Source organism: Nicotiana sylvestris, chromosome 3, assembly GCF_000393655.2.
Source record: "Nicotiana sylvestris chromosome 3, ASM39365v2, whole genome shotgun sequence".
In the NCBI taxonomy this organism is placed as follows: Eukaryota; Viridiplantae; Streptophyta; class Magnoliopsida; order Solanales; family Solanaceae; genus Nicotiana; species Nicotiana sylvestris.
In genome coordinates this window covers 105,649,892-105,670,970 of record NC_091059.1, presented here as the reverse complement: position 1 = coordinate 105,670,970, position 21,079 = coordinate 105,649,892, and the positions used below count along the sequence as shown (strand labels likewise).

The following is a 21,079-nucleotide window of genomic DNA, read 5'->3' as shown; positions in this document are numbered from 1 at the left end:
ACATTTATATGATTTTCTAACTGTATCAGTATCAAATTTGATAAATTGACTGCACTTATATTAATGAGGATTGACTAATTTTTTGTAATCAAAATGGCTCATTCAAAACCTCCTCTGAGATTCACAATTTAACAAATCTATACTTGATGCATTTATACGAGTTAATTTAATCTTTTCGATATGTTAAAGATATTAATCAACTTGAAGATTAATGTAATAATATTTATTTATTTTAAAATTAAAAAGAATGCATTTACAATTGAATAGAATATAGTATAGTGGTGTTTGTCATAACTTACTAAAAGAATACAGTAAACGCGAGGACTATTTCAAAGTGCACGTATGTATCATCTAAATCCAAATATTGTTCATTAAAAATCCTTTTTTTCTTGATATTCCATTATGCTTCTATCATTTCGCATCAACTCACGATCAAATCTTAGTAAGTAGAGACAACTAGCGTGGGAGAGAATTGTCCCTCATAAAACCCAAATGTTTTTGCTACATAAAATCCTTCTAGTAAACTTACGATCAAATGTTAGTAAATAGAGACATTGTTTAACCAGAAAATAAGAATTGCGGTCAAAGCTTAATTTTAGAAAAACTCGGGTTACTGGTAATCAAATAAGGAAATGACTAGGTAATGAAAAGGAAGAATTAAATTGAAAGGTAGCAGAGTAAGCAAAGCAAAGTAAATCAGTGTATTCCAGTAGTATTCTCTGTCCTTTACAAATGTTATTCTTCTCCTTTTATAGCTATTCCTAAGTACTATGTTTCTGTTCTCTCATAATAGAGCCATTATGAGCAATTAATGGTATTAAGAAAACGTTATAATTGGCAATCGTAACTGTTTCGTGAAGATTCTACAACGTTTTCCATCATTGATGCTCATTAATTTCAGATAATACGTATCTGTACTTTTTGCTATCTAGATTCATTCCTCCGATGTCTCTTCAAATTACCAAGAGATCCGAGTAACCGCTCCTTCTTGTTTTCTCGAATCTTTGCCCGTGCCTATTAAGGCTCGTGTCTCTTTGAATACTCTTTGCTAGCTGTCATTCTTTCATTGATCCACGTGTCATGACATGTCAGCACATAATTAATTCCAAATGTTAACTTGATTTTTTCCAATACAGATAGTCCCCCACTTGTCATTTATTCATCAATTGAATATTTGGGAAATGGATCTCATTAAAGCGGGAATTTTTGCCACCATTCTACATATCATTATACCTTCTCCAGAACTGATGCTTCGTATGTCACTTCCATTTAATGCATGTGACACGTGGTGACTTTTGATTAGTTCTGTAACCCTTCAGCGTCTTTTAAGGCTCTTTTACAGCTTACATCAATCACGAAGTGACAGTTTTTATTATAACGTTCCCATCATTACCTTTTTGTTTAACGGTTGCTTCTGAGTATAAATATACCCTTTGTCTTTTCTTTCTTAGAAAAGTTTTCCATCTTTGAGTATTCAATCTTCTCTTCTTCCTCGTACAGCTATGTCTTCTTCGAACCCTAATCCCCAAAGAGTTCCTATTGTAGTTGAACTTCCTCTTGCTCCTACTAGAAGCAGGAGAGGGGGAAGATTGCGTAGTCTAGGGTCGGTTTCTATTAGAGGCTCTTCTTCTTCTCTACCTAGTTCCACTCTTCCTTCATCTTCTAGAACTAGGGCTTCTCTGACACATAGGTCTTCTGACAGAAATATCGATTCCAATGAGTCAATTCGTGAACCTACGCGAGATTATCCCTTCTGAACTTTCTTTTTATACTGATAGAGAATCAATTAGGAATCAGATTTCCTCTATGTCCCCGTGAACCTACAGTAGACGAGATTATCCTTTATGAACTTTCTTTTTATACTGATAGAGAATCAATTAGTAACTAGGTTTCCTCTATGTCTTCTCATGATCGTGCTGATGTTTTCCCTTCACAGATTACTGAAGGCTTGATCTCTATTGTTCGTAGAGAATGCCATTGGAGTTTCGATTTTCCAATTCTGATCCCTAATGCAAATCAAAGGATTACTTCTTTCAAAGCTGGCTTTTCTTTTGTGTATACGTACCCTTTTACCTTGGGCTTTAGACCCCCTATTGATCCAGTCATTATTGAACTTTGTCGCTTCTTCAATGTGTGTTTAGGACAAATCGGCCCTATTGTATGGAAGGTTGTTGCATGTTTAAGGTATTTGGCTAATTTGGCTAAATTGTCTTTCACCTTTTTTCATCTGCTCCATCTCTACTCTCCTAAGTTGTTCTGGCATGGAATTTTTACTTTGGTGGCTAAGAGTAAGAGGGTTTTAGTCAGCCCTGAGGATGATAATCGTGGCTGGTACGCCAGATTTGTTGCTGCTCCTACGGTAGGGTTAGTAGGTGAAGAAAATATACCATTCCCCGAAAAGTGGAATTTTGCACGTAAGTTTTCTTTACAACTTTCTTTCTTCTTTTTTCCCTTTTTTGAGAAAGGGTTTGTACTTCCCGTGACTGTTTCACTTTTCTTTTTTCAGCAACCATGGGAACTGTTGAAAAGATTCCCAATTTCCGTGGTTGAGTAGAGAAATTGTTGACCATTGCTCCGATGGAAGTTAGATCTTGGAAATACCTTTCAAATAGGTTTGGTGAAAGGTTAATACTCACGGTAAAAACTTTATTCCTTTCCTTCTATTTTTATTCATTCTTTCTTTAGAGTGTATTTGACCCTTCTTTTTATCAGGATTTCCTATTCGTGGTGTAAGCGCTGAGTCAATCGCAGCTTCTAGACTTTCTTTGGCAGGAGCTCAGGAGATAATCTTAAGCTCTTCATCGAAAAGGAAAGCTGGCAAACCCCAGGAATCTGAAGAGGAGCAGGAACGAGATGGAAGTTCTTTGGTTAGAAGGTCGTGGGCTAGAAGACGCGTCATTTCGGATGACGAAGTTATTCCTCCTCGTTCTGTTCCTATGACCGAGCCTGTTGAAGCCACTTTAGTGAGTTCTAACGAAGAGACTCCCATGGCAGCTCGTGACTCTGATGAACAACTTTTTTCGTATGGGTATGATAATGAAGGTTTTGATTTGGTGTGTGAGGAAGTGCCTTTTGCCTCTTTACCCGTATCTATCCCAATGGAACGCCCTTTGCTTGTTCTTACTGTTGCTGTTTCTGCTCTACCTTAAGCCATTATGACTTCCTTTACAGTCCATGCTACTAATATTTCTCGAACTGAAGTTGGTTCTTCAAGTGGAAGTAGAGTGATGAAGCAAATTACCATTAAGATTCCTACCGATGGTAATCTTTTGAAGAAGTCAGGCCAAGATGACGTATGGTTGAAACCCTTGATTGGTCCAGTTGAAAAGTCCAAGCTAGAAAGTCATAGTTCTTTGATTTGGATGAATGACATCATGCAATCATCATTGAAGGTATTAATTTCTTTTCATGTTCTATTCCATTCTCCTTTTGCTAAGATTCTTATCCTTCTTTTTATGTAGATCAATCTCATCGGTACAGAGATGATGAAAAGGGTTTCCCATACAGAGCAATTGATGCATGATTACCAGATTGGGGCAGACAATTGGAAAGAGCAGTATGAAAGTCTTCAGCTTGAGATGGAAGTTTTAGAACAAAACAAATGTCCCTTAGAGCAGCAGCTAAGAGTCATGGCATCGGAGCTAGCAGTTGAGAAAACTTCTTCCAACCAGGCGGGCAAGGATAAAAACCTCTTCTAGTCGTCTTTTGCTGAACAACTCTCCAAAGCTACTGAAGAGATTAGAGGCCTTAAGGCTTTGCTGAATGAGAAAGAGGTTTATGTTGGTGAGTTTGTTCAAACACTCACCCAGACCCAAGAAGATCTCTGAGTGTCTTCTGAAAAGGTCAAGTTTTTGGAGAGTTCACTTGCCCCTTTGCAGTCTTCTTATGATGCTGCTTTGGCTGAGAAGGAGGAGCTCAAGAGTGAAATTGACCATTGGGAAAGAGACTACGAGGCTCTTGAGGACAAGGCTGCTGTTGAAGTAAGTGAGGCCATTTTGAACACACGCCATGATACTCTTATGGAGGTAAGCCAGGAAAGTTTTAACTTGGATGCTGAGTTAGAAAAGATTAAGGAAACAATAGAAAAAATTCAGCAAAGCCAAAGCTTTTCTTTACCCATAGCTGATACTCCCGAAAATGTTGAAGCTGATCACGGTGTGGTGGATGTCTCAGCTCCTTCTGATCAAATCGAGCCTTCTGCTGCTGATGATGTCATCCTGAATTCTTCTTCAGAACCTGCTCCACAGTGAAAGTTTGTTTGTGAAGTTTAACCCCTTTTTTTTGTTGGTGGAATATTTGGTGGTTTTATCCCTGGTCTCATTTAGGGATAATGTTTTTAGTAACAACATATCCCCTGGTCTTTTCGGGGATTTTGTAATGACAATTAAGTTAGAACTAAGTGTATACTTAGTTTTAACTGAATATTATAAAGGTTTTTGTTTCAACTTATAATTCCTTCGACTTGAGTTTTTGTTATACTCTTTTAATGATTTGCTCTTGCCTTTTTTCTTTATAAGTTCAGGGTCTTGTTTCTTTTTAATTTCAATGTGCTGGTTTTTGTTTTACCCTTTTAACTTTTTGCATTTTTAGAAATGCTTAGTTAATTTCATGGATTTTTGAATCAAACATGAATTATAAAATAGGGCCCTTTTATATACGACACTTAATGAAGAAGACGTCTCAACTTTATAATGGTGTAAACATGCAAAAGGAGAAATAGGAACACACATATTTCTTGGAATAACTTTGATAAAATTATTATTCGAACTTTGTCAAGCTTAAATAACATCTTACACGTATTTAGATATCTTCTATAACTCTTTCGTAATTGTTTTCTTTACAACAGATTTGTAAAAAAAATTCAAGGGTTTCTTTATGACCCATGGCTAAATACTGCCTTTAACCTAAACATTCGTAGGAGTTTGAAATTTGTATCCACAAGTGTATTCATCATAGTTTTTGGATTAAGTTTGCATTTTTTGGCTCGTGACTTTGCTCTAAACTTGATATTTGTTGAGTAGACTTTAGGCTTGACTTGAAATTTAATTATTTCTGGCTTCTTTGCCTTCTTCATGCATATACCATATTCATATTATATAGTCCCCCAAGTGTTTGAGCTTTGAAGTATGAAATCTCGAGAACTTGATTATTCCTTCTATGCGGTCCTTTTCCTGAAAAGGAAAAACATACGGGACTAGGAGGTACAATTTTAGATGAAGACTGCTTAACCCATTATATTTCCATCAGAATAGTTGTAACCCTAGACAGGGAATTATGTCCTTTTCACGTGTCTTTCAGGTCGTAATTCATCATTTAGTGTGGGCTAGCTTTTTGCCTATCATCTAAAATCATTAGTAAAATTTTAACAATTAAAAAATAAAAAATCTTGAATGGGGATACCTGACTGTTGGTATTTCCTTCCCTTAGAAGTAGTATTTCTTCAGATGAACAACATTCCAATTTGAAGGTAGAATCTTGCTATTTCAAGCTCGTATGTACCTTTTCCTGCGATACCATAAATCTTGTAAGGCCCTTCCCAGTTTGGACTTAACTTTCCTGCGTTGGCTGCCCTCGTGGATTGGAAAACTTTCTTGAGTACGTAGTCCCCAATCTTGAAGTATCTGAGACGAGCTTTCCTATTGTAATACCGCTCAATAACTTGTTTTTGCGTTGTCATCCTTATTAATGCAGTTCCCTCTTTTCTTCAAGTAAATCCAGGTTTACCCGCATCTCTTCTTCGTTCGACTCTTTGGTAGATTGAGTATATCTCGTACTTGGTTCCCCTATCTTGACTGGAATTAAGTCTTTAGCTCCGTATACAAGTGAAAATGGTATTTCTCCCATACTTGTTTTTGTTGTTGTTCGGTAAGCCCACAAGACTCCAGGTAGTACCTCTGGCCAATTGCCCTTTGATTTTTTCAGTCTTTTCTTCAAGTTGTTGATAATGACTTTATTTGTTGATTCAACTTGTCCATTGCCCACCGGATGGTAAGGTGTCGAGGTAATCCTTTTAATTTGCCAACTTTGAAAGAATTATGTGATTTGCGCACGTATAGTTTGCGGGTCGTTATCACATACGATTTCCTTTGGCACCCCAAATCGGCATATGATGTTTTGTCAGATGAAGTCTCTGACCTCTTTTTCTCGTACCTGTTTGAAAGCTCCCGCTTCTACCCACTTAGTAAAATAGTCAGTGAGCACTAACAAAAATTTTACCTTACCTTTGGCTTGTGGTAGTGGACCTACGATATCCATCCCCCACTTTATAAAAGTCATGGCGCCATAATCGGATGTAATAATTCAGCTGGTCGATGCATGTTGTTGCTATATCTTTGGCACTTGTCATATTTAGCCACAAAACTTTCCGCATCTTCTTCCATTTTGGCCAGTAATAGCCAGCTCTAATTATGGTTTTTACTAAAGATCTTCCTCCAGCGTGATTCCCACAATGTCCCTCGTGTATTTCTTTCATCATATATTCCGTTTGAGAAGGCCCAAGACATCTTGTTATAGGGCCACTGAACATTTTTCGATATAGATTGCCTTGATTTAAACAATAACGAGCAGTTTTTTGACGAAGTGCTTGAGCCTTTTTCTTGTCTTCAGGTAGTATTTCATACTGCAAAAAATTGACAATCTCGTTTCTCCAATCCCAAGTTAGATTATTGTAATTTACCTCGTTTTTGTCTTGGTCGAGCACTGAATGAAACAAATGTATCACGGAAGCGTTTTCTTCATTTGTTACTTCTGCAACGGATGCAAGGTTAGCTAGAGCATCTGCCTCGGCATTTTCTTCCCTTGGTATCTGCATGACTTTCTAAGTTTAAAACTGCCTGACCAAATCTCATGCCTTTTCCAGGTATTGTTGCATCCTTGCTTCTCTAACTGTATAAGTCCCCTGCATTTGGTTAACCACGAGCTGCGAATCGCTTTTGATTATGACCTGCTCTATTCCGAGCTATCGTGCCAATTCTAAACCTGCAATCACAGCTTCATATTCCGCTTCATTATTGGTAATGGGATGAGATTTTATTGCTTGTCGTATGGTTTCACCCGCAGGTGGTACCAGGACAATACCTAGACCTGCTCCTTTTACATTTGATGAACCGTTAGTAAATAAGGTCCAAGTACCTGGATTAGACTCATTAAGTACCTGCAGTTCTTTTTCTGCTTCCAATTGTATCCCTTGGCTAAAATTTGCCACGAAATCTGCTAAAACTTGTGACTTTATTGCAGTTCTAGGTTGATATGTAATGTCATATTCGTTTAGTTCTATAACCCACTTGGCTAATCTACCAGATAACTCTTGTTTATGCAATATATTACGTAAGGGGTAGGCGGTTATCACAGAGATAGGATTACATTGGAAATAAGGTCTTAACTTTCTAGATGCCATAATTAAGGCTAATGCAAGTTTCTCTAAAATGAGGATATCGAGTCTCAGCATCTAGCAAAGATTTGCTAACATAATAAATCGGAGATTGTTTACCTTGGTATTCTCGAACTAATACGGTACTTAGCGCTAATTCTGAAACTGCAAGGTAGATAAGCAATTTCTCCTCATCTTTTGGTTTGGCTAGCAATGGTGGATTTGGCAGGTACGCCTTTAAATTTTTAAGCACTTGTTGACATTCTTCAAACCATTCAAATTGATTTTGCTTTTTTAAAGCTGAAAAGAATTTGAAGCATTTTTCTGATGACTTGGAAATAAACCTTCCCAAGGCTGCTATTCTTCATGTCAACCTTTGTACTTCCTTTTTGCTCGTGAGTATATCCGAAATTTCTTCAATAGATTTAATTTGCGTAGGATTTACTTCAATGCCACGGTTAGAAACAAGGAATCCCAAGAACTTACCTGATGACACGCCAAATGCACATTTCTCGGGATTTAACTTCATGTTAAATTTGCGAAAAATCTAAAATGTATCAGTCAAGTGTTGAATATGATCCCCTATTTGTTGTGATTTGACCATCATATCATCTATATACACTTCCATAGTTTTTCCTAGGTGTTCTTGGAACATTTTGGTCACTAGCCTTTGGTATGTGGCCCCAACATTCTTTAAACCGAACGACATACTTTGTAACAATAAGTCCCCCTGTCCGTGATAAAGGAAGTTTTTTTTATCTAGAGGATCCATTTTAATCTGATTATATCCTGAATAGGCATCTAAAAAACTTAATAATTCATGCCCTGCAGTAGCATCAATTAGTTGATCTATGTGCGGTAATGGAAAAGAATCTTTAGGGAAAACTTTATTTAGATCAGTATAATCTACACAAACTCGCCACTTACCATTATTTTTGGGTACTACTACAGTATTAGCCAACCAATATGGATACTTTACCTCACGAATGGACCCAATTTTTAAAAGTTTTTGCACCTCATCTTGAATCACCTAATTCTTGAAGAAGCCTTGCTTCCTTTTCTTTTGTTTGACAGGTAGGTATGATGGATTTTCATTTAATTTGTGGGTCATTACCTCTGGTGGTGTACCTGTCATATCTGAATGGGACCAAGTAAAATAATCTGCATTAGCCTTTAAAATTTAATCAACTTACGTTTCATCTCGGGGCTGAGGTTGGTTCCAATGTAAACTTTTCTGTCTGGCCAATGTACAAACAGCACCACAACTTCCAGTTCTTCGAACGTTGTTTTGATATTTTCATTTTCTTCTGCTCTTGAATAGTATCAGTCCTCGAGTCTACATCTGTTTGCCCATCTTTAGTTGAGGCTCATGTTGCTGCATCCTCAATTGAATTCTGTGATTGCTATTTTTCGTCACTTTTGGTGTTTGAATCTGCCACAGAGTTAATATTTCGAGAAGCTTGTTGATTACCATGGATTTGTCATATTCCCCATTGTGATGAAAACTTGGATGTAACGTAGATGGAACGACGTCCATTCCGTGAATTCATTGTCTGCCGAGAATTATGTTGTAAGCCATATCCATTTCTACTACCTAAAATTTGGTGTCTTTGACTACTCCTTCTGCGAATGGATGAGTGTTATCTCGCATTTTGTTACGACGCTCAAGTTGTCAAAACCAGACAAGGTGTGTGCCTTAGGTATCAGCTTATCATCGGCTTGCATCTCGTTTATCACTCTCAACAGGAAGATATTCATGAAACTACCTGGGTCAATCAAAACTCACTTTACGTTAGTGCCATGTACAAATAAAGATATTACCAGTGCATCATTATGCGGGATCAATATGTCATCTGCATCTGCATCATCAAATGTAATACTATCTTCTTCCAAATCCCGTTGAACTCGCTTCCCGTAGGTAACTGTAATTTTTGACACCTTCTTCGCTGCCGTATATGTCACACCATTGATCTCTTCCCCTCCACTTATGACATTGACCGTCCTTTTTGGTGAATGAAGTTTTGGCGGTTCCTGTCTATTCTTCATATATGTCTGCTTTCCTTTTTCACTAAACAGTTTAGTGAAATACCCTTGTTTTAATAAATGTTCTACTTCACCTTGTAGCAATCTGCAATCCGCCATTTTGTGACCGTGATCGTTGTGAAACTCGCACCAAAAATCAGGATTTCGCCTGTTTGGGTTTGATCTCATTTCCTTTGGCCACCGTACCTTGTCTCCCATGCTTTTTAAAACAATCACCAACTCAGATGTGCGAACATTAAAACTATAACTGGCGATTTTTGCTTTCGAGTTTCTGTCGTCATCTCGCGTATCTCGCGTGTTTCGTTCTTTTCCAAACCTTGATGATGAACCTGACTCTCTATCTCTTGACTTAGGATCATACCTTGGGTATTCCTGTTTTGAACGCGTGTCCCTTCCTGCTGGTCCTATGTAAGGCTCGTACCTGTTTTTACCGGACCTTTTTTCAGTTTCAGCTCGTCTTGAACTCACTTTTTCATCTTTCCAAGACTAAATGATAGTATCTTCCTCTATTCGCAACTTCGTGTTGTATTTATTACAGACATCATTCCAAGTTGTTGCTGGAAATTCTCGTAAACTTTCCTTGAGTCTCCTCGTGGTTTCCGAGCTTTTTTCATTTAGATTATTGGAAAAGGCCCTAGCCGCCCGGTTATCAGGTACACGTGACAACATCATCATCTCACGCTGGAATCTGTCTACAAATTACCTGAGCAGCTCTGTATCTCCTTGTTTTATTTTGAAAATGTCCTCCATTCATTTTTTTTAACTCTTTGAGCTCCCGAGTGTGCTTTGATAAATGAATCTGCAAGCTCAGCAAAAGAATCTATAGAATTTTCAGGTAAAAGAGAGTACCATGTTAACGCTCCCTTCGTGAATGTTTCTCCGAATTTTTTGACCAGTACTGATTCAATTTCTTGCTTGGTCAAGTCATTGCCCTTTACACCGGTTGTGAATGCAGTTACGTGATCCCATGGATCAGTTGTTCCATCATATTTTGGAATATCAGGCATCTTGAATTTCTTTGGAATTGGTAAAAGAGCAACACTTGGCTTCCAAGGTTGTTGTGAGTATTTGTCCATCTCTATTCCCTTGATGACGGGCGGCACTCTAGGTATTTGCTCTATGCGGTCGCTCTGCTCCTTGAACTATTTCTGCAAAGTTAGTACTAAATTTTGTAAATCAGAATTAACTGGGTTACCTGACCCACCATCACGAGATTCACTGGGAGTTCCTCCACTGCCTGAGTTAACGAGTCCTGAGCGAGGATTTTCTAGGGTGTTGGCGGTACAACTGGCAACTGGTTAGTGAAAGCCTGAAGAGCATTACTGACCTGCTGAGCGATTAATTTTTTCAAAGCTTCATCAATAGCTTGATCATTTGCATGCTACTCATTTATATTCGATTTAGATCCGTCAGGAGTCCCCTCTCGTGATTGTCGAGGAAAATGTTGTGGTGAGGGAGCTGGAGTTCCTTCACATTGTTGGTTTAGCTGATGTTGCTGATTTTCTTGGTGTTGTAAATTTTGTTGGTTGTTGTCGTTGACATTCGACATGATTGTTTTGACAAACGAATCGATTTAGAAAGCAAAAGATTATCAGATTCCCGATAACGGAACCAATTTGTTTAACCAGAAAATAAGAATTTCGATCAAAGCTTAATTTTAGAAGAACTCGGGTTACTGATAATCAAATAAGGAAATGACTAGGTAATGAAAAGGAAGAATTAAATTGAAAGGTAGCAGAGTAAGCAAAGCAAAGTAAATCAGTATATTCCAATAATATTCTGTGTCCTTTACAAATATTATTCTTCTCCTTTTATAACTATTTCTAAGTGCTACGTTTCTTTTCTCTCATAATAGAGCCATTATGAGCAATTTATGGTATTAAAAAAACGTTATAATTGGCAATCGTAACTGTTTCGTGAAGGTTCTATAACATTTTCCATCATTGATGCTCATTAATTTCAGATAATACGTATCAGTACTTTTTGCTATCTAGATTCATTCCTCCGATGTCTCTTCAAATTACCAAGATATCTGAGTAACCGCTCCTTCTTGTTTTCTCGAATCTTTGCCCGTGCCTATTAAGGTTCGTGTCTCTTTGAATACTTTTTTCTAGCTGTCAATCTTTCATTGATCCACGTATCTTGACATGTCAGCACATAATTAATTCCAAATATTAACTTGATTTTTCTCAATACAGACATACTAGGGTGGGAGAGGCTGTTATACTTCTCATTTATTTATAACCGACTAATGTTCAATCCATCATTCTTTTGCTATAGAAAATAAAAGATAAAATCTAAATAGCTAAGTGAAGATGTTTGGACCATCTAACCCACATTCTATGTAGAAAATTATGTCAACATTATAAAAGTCGATTTCTACGTATATAGGTGCCAATTGATTAGATATGAAACCACGTCCATCATAGAATCATGCTTCCACATTTTCACTCCATACATCTAATCACAACAATTAAACCAAAAGTAGAGTAAAAGGCGACATAGATATTGGATTTTTATAGCCCGTTTGGCCAAGCTGCAAAAATCAGCTTATTTTGAAAATTACTTTTTTTCATAAATGCTTTTCTCAAAAGTGCTTTTGGTGAGAAGCCGTTTATATTTGGCTAATTAGTTTGAAAAGCACTTCTGAGCATCAATTAGAGAAGCTTTAAAAAAACTGCTTCTAAGTGTATTTTTCTCAAAAGTGCTTTTCAAAAAAGTGCTTTTGGAGAAAAGTTATTTTTTTTCTGCTTCTGCTTCTCCTCAAAAGCACTTTTTTCCTTTTAAAAGCTTGGCCAAACACCTCAATTTTGGCCAAAAGTGCTTTTGACAAAAAAAAAGTACTTTTGGACAAAAACAAGCTTGGCCAAACAAGCTACTATTCTATTAGCAATATCGTCACAATAAATATCTTGACGTGTAAGAAAAAAAAACTCAATATTTGACCAATATAATTTTACTACTGATTTATCTCCCAGGATACTCCACTTTTGTTAAATTATTATGAGATTATATATTTGTTACAAATATGCAGAGCCTAAGTTTTATATGCCGATGGTATATAACTTTTGATGGACTCTATCAGCTCCAACAAGTTACCTACCTTACTGTTTCTAGGTTGGTAACTTGTGCTTACTAGATATTTATGTGGAGTCAAATTAAAATTTAAATAATCTACTTGTATAAATATATTTTTATAAATAAAACTTGAACTTTTTTCCATTATCAATTGCTGCATTAATGTGATCAGAATTGAAATATTCAACGTTAACACACATACACACAAAAGGAAAGATTTTCTAGAAAAGGAAAAAATAAAGTTTTCAAAAAGTCATTATTATCCCCAACTTCCCCAAAGAACAGTTTTCCAAACTTGAGGCGGCAAAGGAAACAGAACCGAAATCGCGTCGGGTCCATCTATAAATAACGGCCTTCCCCTTCAACGATAAGTGCACCGAATGCGTGCTCCAATTACACGATTTATCCGAGTACGTTTTTCCATTTATCCGAGTACGAAAAAATATAGAAGTGCATAAGATTACGTCTTATTACACAAAATTTTATTCCTTCGCCATAGTTAATTAATGTCTCAATTGTGGCTAGTGATTCTCTTTGAGTTATTTTCTCTTTTCGTCTGGAACAAAGACATGCTGCAGGATTTTTTTTTTTTTTAATGATGGTGGGAATTCGGCCACTTGTGGGCACCTTGATAATTCTACCGGGTACGTGTTGTTTCTCACCACAAGTACCGGGTCCAAGACTTAGAATTTATTGCCAACTGGAATTGAACCTGAGACTTCATGTTCTCCTCCCAGTTCTTTGACCACTAGGCCGTGGTGAGGATAATGGTTCTCTTCCCAGTTCATTGACCACTATGTAAATGCTAGTGGTTTCATTGCCGTAGTTGAGAAATCCAAAACTTTGTGGATATAGGAACCCAGTCTGATATGTTTTTTGCTTGTGCTAAGTGATACATAAAATGTACGGAAGAAGCTAACAACTTTTAGTCCTTCTCCAAGAACATTGGAATACTTTGTCAGTCAACAATGTGGAGGTGCATGTGTATAGTTTTTTGGCGATCAATTCATTATTAAAGGTGATATTGAATCCATTTTTGTTCCGTACGACTCATGTGATAAAAATAAAGCTTCATCTTTTGTTGAATAAAGACAGATTCACGTTTTGTTTTTCTATAGAAAATGGAATATGTGATGGATGGTAGAAGATGTTACGGTAGTATATTATCCTTCCCCCCATTTATCCTCATTTAACCCAAGCACATTATCCTTTCCTCCGTTTCTCCCATCGAGATCAAGAGCTTCTGCCACCCCATAATTTCTTCACCTTCTAAGTGACACTTCTTTGTTATATTCATACCAGTAGCTTATGAAGACTTAGCTAAAGATAGGGCATAATGGAAGAATAAGACCCATATAGGTAATATCTGTTAGTTGGTAATAGGTTTCAGTCCTGTTAGTACGTTGGTTTTGAACCTATTGCTTTTCTAGGAGTATTTTGACCTTATCGTAGATTTATATGCCAGTAAAAGTGATAAATAACTTTTAATATTATTATTGCTATTATTTGTATGTATATATATATATATTTGATCAGTTTATTTATATATATTTTTTCATTTTTATTTTTGTTTGATAAATGAGTTTAAAAAATATTTATGCTAGATAGAAGCCTTTATAGGGCTGTCCAGTGCACAATTTATATGATTGAATGAAATATATTAAGCTTTGGGGAGTGCTCGAGAAGGAAGAAAGATACATATTCTTCTAAAAGATGTGAATTAAGTAGCGGGAACAAATGTGAGAATAGTGGAAGAGATATTGAGTTTTTCAGAACCAATGATTTGTATTGTGTCTGTACTTTTTATCCTAATTATGGATGAGGTAACTAGTAGTATACAAAATGAGCATTTATGAAGCATTTGTTTGCAGATGATATTATGTTAACTGAGGGAAGCAGCTACCATTAACAAAGAGTTGGAACCATGGAAAGTACTATGAAGCATAAGAATTTTACGATAAGTAGAAGCAGACTGAAGATATTGCAAGTTTATTCTCTATAAGAAAAATGAGATTAGATCCGATTGTGGTTCTTAAATGCTGACACTTTAGATACTTAGGCATAGTCTTTCTGGGGGAGTGGCATGATAGGCAAAGATGTAACACACAGAATAAAAACTGAATAACCTAAATATACGAGTGCTTCAGGAGTACTAGGTGGTAGGGAGTTCAACAGAATAATTGTAAAACCATTAATGTTTCACAAATAATGTCATGAGGAGAGAATGTTGGACTTCTAAGACCCAACTTGTCCACAAAGAGAATGTAGTGGAAATGCGGAAACCGTACGAAATTACTGTCCATGATATTTATTTGCTTTAGATGTGTCCTTTGCATGAAAATTAGATGATGTCCAAGGCATCTCAAATTTCACACCCATCTAGAAAGCCACTTGTGGTCCTTTTAGTCTAAAGAATCTAAGAAAAGAAAACTCTAAATCAGGAAGTTGATTCTTACCTCCGTTGAAGCTGACTCACTTGTATTATTTAACAAAGCTATGATTTTGAGACGACTATTAACTAATTCCTTGATTTTCTAAGGAGTGATTCTTTCTCTTCTTATATTAATGCCGATCTCATTCTCTTCATATCGTGCAGGATGCAATACCTGTGAAAGATGAATATTCATCTACTGCCAATAACAGTGTGCTCATAAAATGTGCATCACCTTTTCCCAAAACTACTCAAAGTCCTGCGACAGGTCCTGTTACCGAAGATGAAATTAGAGCTTTTCTGATGCAGAGAAAACAAGTGACCAAACTGAGTCTTGTCAGCAAATTTAAATCTCGTTTAAAATGTAGAGAGGTATGACAAGACTGGTTTGTCAGCATAACTGCATGTCAGCCAAGTTTTTAAAATCCTTTTACTTCACTTCTTGTGATATGGTAGATTCCTCCTTCCCTTACCTGATTTTATTAATTAATTTTGATGCAGGATAAGATTGCTTTTGCTAATGTATTGAGGAGGATCTCCAAGATACAGAAAACCGGTACAGCTAGCTATGTTGTGTTACAGGTAGGTTTGTGCTGAGTATTCATATTCTCGATCCTAACTAGTTTGGGATTGAGACATATAATTGATAGATGCTAGTAGTTTCTCCCGAGTGTTCGTCAAATTTTGTGGAAATCTTTGGGTTTCTTGGTTTTTGAAGCATTATGTCCTTCATTCTGTTTGAGGCAATTGGTTAGGTGGACATATGGCTAGGTTTTTTGCTTCTGCAAAGATATCAGTGTGTTTGAGTTTGATGGTGCTGATTTGACAGTGCAGTACTAAGTAAATGCTAGTTTTTCGTTGTTGTAGTTGAGAAATTCAAGACTTCGTGGATATAGGCACCCAATCTGAGTGCTAAGTGATAAATAAAATTGTATGGCAGAAGCAAACAATTTTTTGTCCTGCAAGAACATTCGAATACTTTGTCACTCAACAATGTGGAGTTGCATTATAGTTTGGAGAATTGATTTTTAAAGGTGATATTTTATCCATTTTTGTTCCGTAGGACTCATTTTATAAAAATAAAGCCTTATCTTCTGTTGAATATAGACAGATTCACGTTTTGTTTTTCTATATACAATGGAGGATGTGATGGCTGGTAGAAGATGTTACGGTAGTATATTATCCTTCCCCTCATTTTGTCTTCATTTAACCCAACCACCTCCGTTTCTCCCACTGAGATCAAGAGCGTCTGCCGCCCTATAATTTCTTCACCTTCCTTTTTACACTTTTTTGTTATATTCATACAAGTAGCTTAAAATAATCACACATACGTTAGAAGGTGCAAGTAGCATGTCTTGAGGATAAAATGAGAGAAGGTCGATTGAGATAGTATGGTCATGTCCTGCGTCGACCTACAGATGCACCAGTTCATAGGTGTGAAACTGTAGTGAGTGAAGGTGTTAAAAGGGGGCGAGGTAGACCTAAAATCACATGGAAAAAAGTTGTCTCGAAATTTATACAATTCCTTAAGGATTAATACAGATTTAGCTAAAGACAGGGAATAATGGAAGAATAAGATCCATATAGGTGATATCTTCTATTTGGTAATAGGTTTTAGTCTTTTTAATATAATCCTAGATTTATATGCCAGTAAAAATGATAGATAACTTTATTATTATTATTATTATTATGTTGTTAGTATTATTATTATTTGTATATATTCAACTTATTTTTCATTTTCATTTTTGTTTGATATGATGATGACATGAGTTTAAAAGTTATTCATGCTAGAGAGAAGCCTTTATAGGGCTGTCCGTGCACAATTTATATGATTGAGTGAAATTCATTAATTTTTGGGGAGTGCTCGAAAAGGAAGAAAGATACATATTTTCTAAAAGAGATGAACGAAGTAGCGGGAACAAATGTGAGAATAGTGGAGGAGATATTGAGTTTTTCAGAACCTATGATTTGTATCGAGTATGTAGTTTATATCCTAATTACGGATGAGGTAACTAATAGTATACAAATTGAGCGTTCATGAATCATTCATTTTGCAGATGATATTATGTTAATTGACAGAAGTAGCTAATGTTAACAAAGAGTTGGAACCATGGAAAAGTACTATGGAGCATAAGAGTTTTACGATAAGTAGAAGCAGATTGGAGATGTTGCAAGTTTACTCTCTATGAGAAAAATGAGATTAGATCCGATTGTGGTTCTTAAATGTTGACACTTTAGATACTTGGCATAGTCTTTCTGGGGCAATGGCATGATAGGCAAAGATGTAACACACACAATAAAAATTGAATGACCTAAATATAGGAGTGCTTCACGAGTACTAGGTGATGGGGAGTACAAAAGAATAATTGTAAAACTATTAATGTTTCACAAATAATGTCTTGAGGAGAGAATGTTGGACTTCTAAGACCCAACTTGTCCACAAAGAGAATGTAGTGGAAATGCAGAAACCGTATGAAATTACTATCCATGATATTTATTTGCTTTAGATGTGTCCTTTGCATGAAAATTAGATGCTGTCCAAGGCATCTTAAGTTTCACACCCATCTAGAAACCCACTTTTGGTCCTTGTAATTTAAAGAAAAAAGGGCAGCCCGGCGCATAGGGTTCGGGGAAGGGTCGGACCACAAGGGTTTATCGTATGCAGCCTTTCCCTACATTTTTGCAAGGGGCTGTTTCCACGGCTTAGAACCCGTGACCTCCTGGTCACGTGGCAGCAACTTTACCAGTTACGCCAAAACTCCCCTTCAAATTAAAAGAATATAAGAAAAGAAAACTCTTAATTGGGAAGTTGATTCTTGCTTCTGTGTCAGCTGACTTACCTGTACTGTTTAACAAAGCTATGATTTTGAGACTACTATTAACTAACTCCTTGATTTTCTAAGGAGTGATTCTTTCCCTTCTTATATTAATGCCGATCTCCTTCTCTTCATATCATGCAGGATGCAATACCTGTGGAAGATGAATCTTCATCTACAGCGAATCACAGTTTTCTCATAAAGCGTGCATCACCCTTTCCCAAAACTGCTCAAAGTCTTGCCACAGGTCCTGTTACCGAAGATGAAATTAGAGCTTTTCTGTTGCAGAGAAAATCAGTGACCACACTGCATCTTGTCAGCAAATTTAAATCTCGTTTGCAACGTAGAGAGGTATGACAAGACTGGTTTGTCGAGACAGATTTGCCTGTTTGTTGCTCACTGACCTATAGATTAGGCTCGTAAATGCAGGGAGGCATTGCAATAAAAATTTATCGACTTAAAATTTTGTTGCTGACCAAATGCATCATAGAGTCTGAGCCTCTTCATATTTGAGTTGATATTTTGAATAAGCACCCTAAAAATGTAAAGCAGAACTAGATGTCCTCAGCGTAAATGCATGTCAGCCAAGATTTGACACTGCTCTTACTTCTTGTGATATGGTAGATTCCTCCTTTCCTTGCGTGATTTCATTAATTAATTTGATGCAGGATAAGGCTGCTTTTGCTGATGTATTGAAGAGGATCACCAAGATACAGAAAACCGGTACAACTAGCTATGTTGTGTTACGAGAGAGGTGAATGTTGATTTTGATGTTGATGTTGATGTTGATGTTTTTCCTAGGATAACATGATATTGCAGTCTGTTTTAATGGAAGAACAATCCCTTTCCGCTCTTCTTTCTTTTTCTTTTGTGTTTGATTCCTTCGTGTTTCTGTCTCTGTTCTTTCTCTTGTTCTGTATTTGAATGTTGAACGGTTCTGAAAAAGGTAGATTACTTTACTTGAGTTTTGTTGATTGGCTTTGCTTGTGCATGCAGGCTGGAGTCAAATACACAAGTACATGGTCTGGCAGCCAAGATTAATCGTTTGGGCATTAATGATTAGGAAGGATAATGGGGCAGTGCAGATGGATTTTCCTGGTTCTGTTATAAAATGAAACATTCGCACTTTGAATATCCAAAGTGAAGGTTTCGACCTTTTTTTTAATGAAGCGAATCTGTAATTTTGTTTTTGGATTTTCTTTTATTGGATTGTTTATTCGCTTCATTGAATTTTCAATTGAAATATATCCAAAGATCAGTACAGTATATTACATGCTTAATATGTTAAGAGGCACAGTACAGCATGTCAAATAAACTAGTAATTGAGAATTACCAATAACTATTATGCTTTAATTCCAAATTATTTAGGTCAGTTATATGAATCTTCTCTATTCATTGTGGTTCATTTTATTTCACTATTCAATAGTATATCGTGTAGAACAAGTTATGGATCTCTAGAACAATTCATTTTTCAAATGTCATAGCTATCTTTACGTTGTCATACGATCTCCAATCCAACTAAGAAAACACATGTTGAACACCAAAGTTTATGCAATTGTATTAATAACGAGTAACTATAGACTAACTAGTAGGTATATTTTTTATAGTTATTAGCTACGGCTCATTTTATGTTAAGTCTGCATAGATTTTAAGTTACAGTAGGACATTTTAAGACAAACTTCTTTTTACATGATTTTAGGTCAACCTCGTTCATTTTTTGACACATTCAATTACTGGAGTCGTATCCTTGCTGCAGTCTTAAGTTTTATTATGCAAATCTTTTTGTTTCTCCTCTATATTTGACAAGACGAATCAATAGGACAAACGAAGATGTCAATGGCTACATATCGGTGGAGAGTTGGAGAATGTAAGAAGTTGGGAAAGAAACTGAACTTATTTTGAGTTTTGTTGGACGTTCAAAACCTTGTACAATGATTCAAGCTTTGCTTTGTTTGTAATAGTCTCAAATGATTTTAATAGATAACTGAGCCAAAAAATGAGCAATAAATCTGTGCAAAGGGTTGGGTACACTCGCAAACAAATGTATTCCTCGGAGAAAATGTGGCGTGAATCAAGATTAGTGTGAAAGGATTTTATGTTGTATATACTAAAGAGCTTTTATATTGCTGTAGCTTAACCACATCTCATCTATCATATTTGCTCGGTTAACTGCCAATTAGTTGATCTTGTAGGCGCAGCATTGTTTGATGCGTTTAAGGGTATGGTCTTGCGGTTAGCTGAGTTCTTCTCATGCCTAATAATCTTTGATGGGTAGAGCTATTTAGTATCTGTATAAACTGATTATATTTCACTTAATACAGTAATCTTTAGTAGTGAACCATCAATTGGGGAGTCCGAAACTTAAATAGTGCCAAAAATGGCACAAAATACGTTTCTACTGTTAAAAAAAAAGTTACATAAATACATAAAACATAGCATAATATTGCGTTTTACTTTAACGAAAAGTTAGCCGTTAAAGTTAAACGCCGTATTATACTGCGTTTTATTAAAAATTAATTTTTTTAGGAAAACGCAGTATTATACTGCGTTTTCCTTAAACGCAGTATAATACTGCGTTTTCCTTAAACGCAGTACTGTACTGCGTTTCCCTATAAAGAACTATAAAATTTGGGCCCACCTTAATAAACTCGACTGCAGAGAATATTTATTTTTTGTGTAAAACGTAGTATAATACTGCATTTTACACTAAAACGTATTATTATACTGCGTTTTACACTAATTTTTGGGTCCACCAAGTGTTCTGCGGATAACTGACATAACAATAATTAAAATATATAAAACGTGGTAGTATACTGCGTTTTACATAAAAAAATTCTGCACCCCAAGCTCGGACTTGCCTTATTTAAAGGCGTTTGAATTTTATGAAAATCCATTCAAAACTTTCCTTCCGTTCATACTTCTCTCTTCTTCTTATCAATCATTTTTTTTATAATGTCTGAAGAGCTAAAAATAAGGGTTTCATTATATTGGGGGGGGGGGTGAGGTTGTGCTGGAGAATAACTCTGTAAGGTATAGCTCACCTCCACAGTGTAATGCTAAATTGCCGCTTACAATGGAGTACGATAAATTTGTATCGTTGTTACATAAAAATATGTGTGAGGAAACGTTCGGTTAACCTTAAAGTAGCCGGTAGATTTTCGTATTCAGTGACCCCGCAGGGGTTTGCTTATTATTCTGAGTTTAACATCGAAGATGATGAAACTCTTAGAGATTTTTTGCGGATTTCAGATGAATACAGGGAATTTATTGTAATAAAATTATTGGAAATGTACGTCAAGGTTGAAGACATTCCTAATAATGAGGGCGTGCATAGTAGGGATA

The 21,079-nt window shown here is 36.2% G+C and overlaps 1 protein-coding gene across 2 annotated transcripts; it reads left to right on the top strand.

Annotated features, from left to right (window-relative positions):
• Positions 1-12,833: 12,833 nt before the first annotated feature.
• On the top strand, positions 12,834-18,911 carry LOC104220190 (transcription initiation factor IIF subunit alpha-like). Of its 2 annotated transcripts, none has more exons than XM_009771011.2 (6): positions 12,834-12,900; positions 15,087-15,293; positions 15,423-15,503; positions 17,882-18,088; positions 18,406-18,491; positions 18,734-18,911. In XM_009771011.2, exons 1-6 carry the CDS (start codon positions 12,871-12,873, stop codon positions 18,798-18,800), a joined length of 678 nt encoding a protein of 225 aa, XP_009769313.1. In that variant the 5' UTR covers positions 12,834-12,870; the 3' UTR covers positions 18,801-18,911. The 2 variants fall into 2 exon arrangements, with proteins under 2 accessions (XP_009769313.1, XP_070024679.1); XM_070168578.1 differs by lacking the exon at positions 12,834-12,900 and adding an exon at positions 13,236-13,508.
• Positions 18,912-21,079: the final 2,168 nt, after the last annotated feature.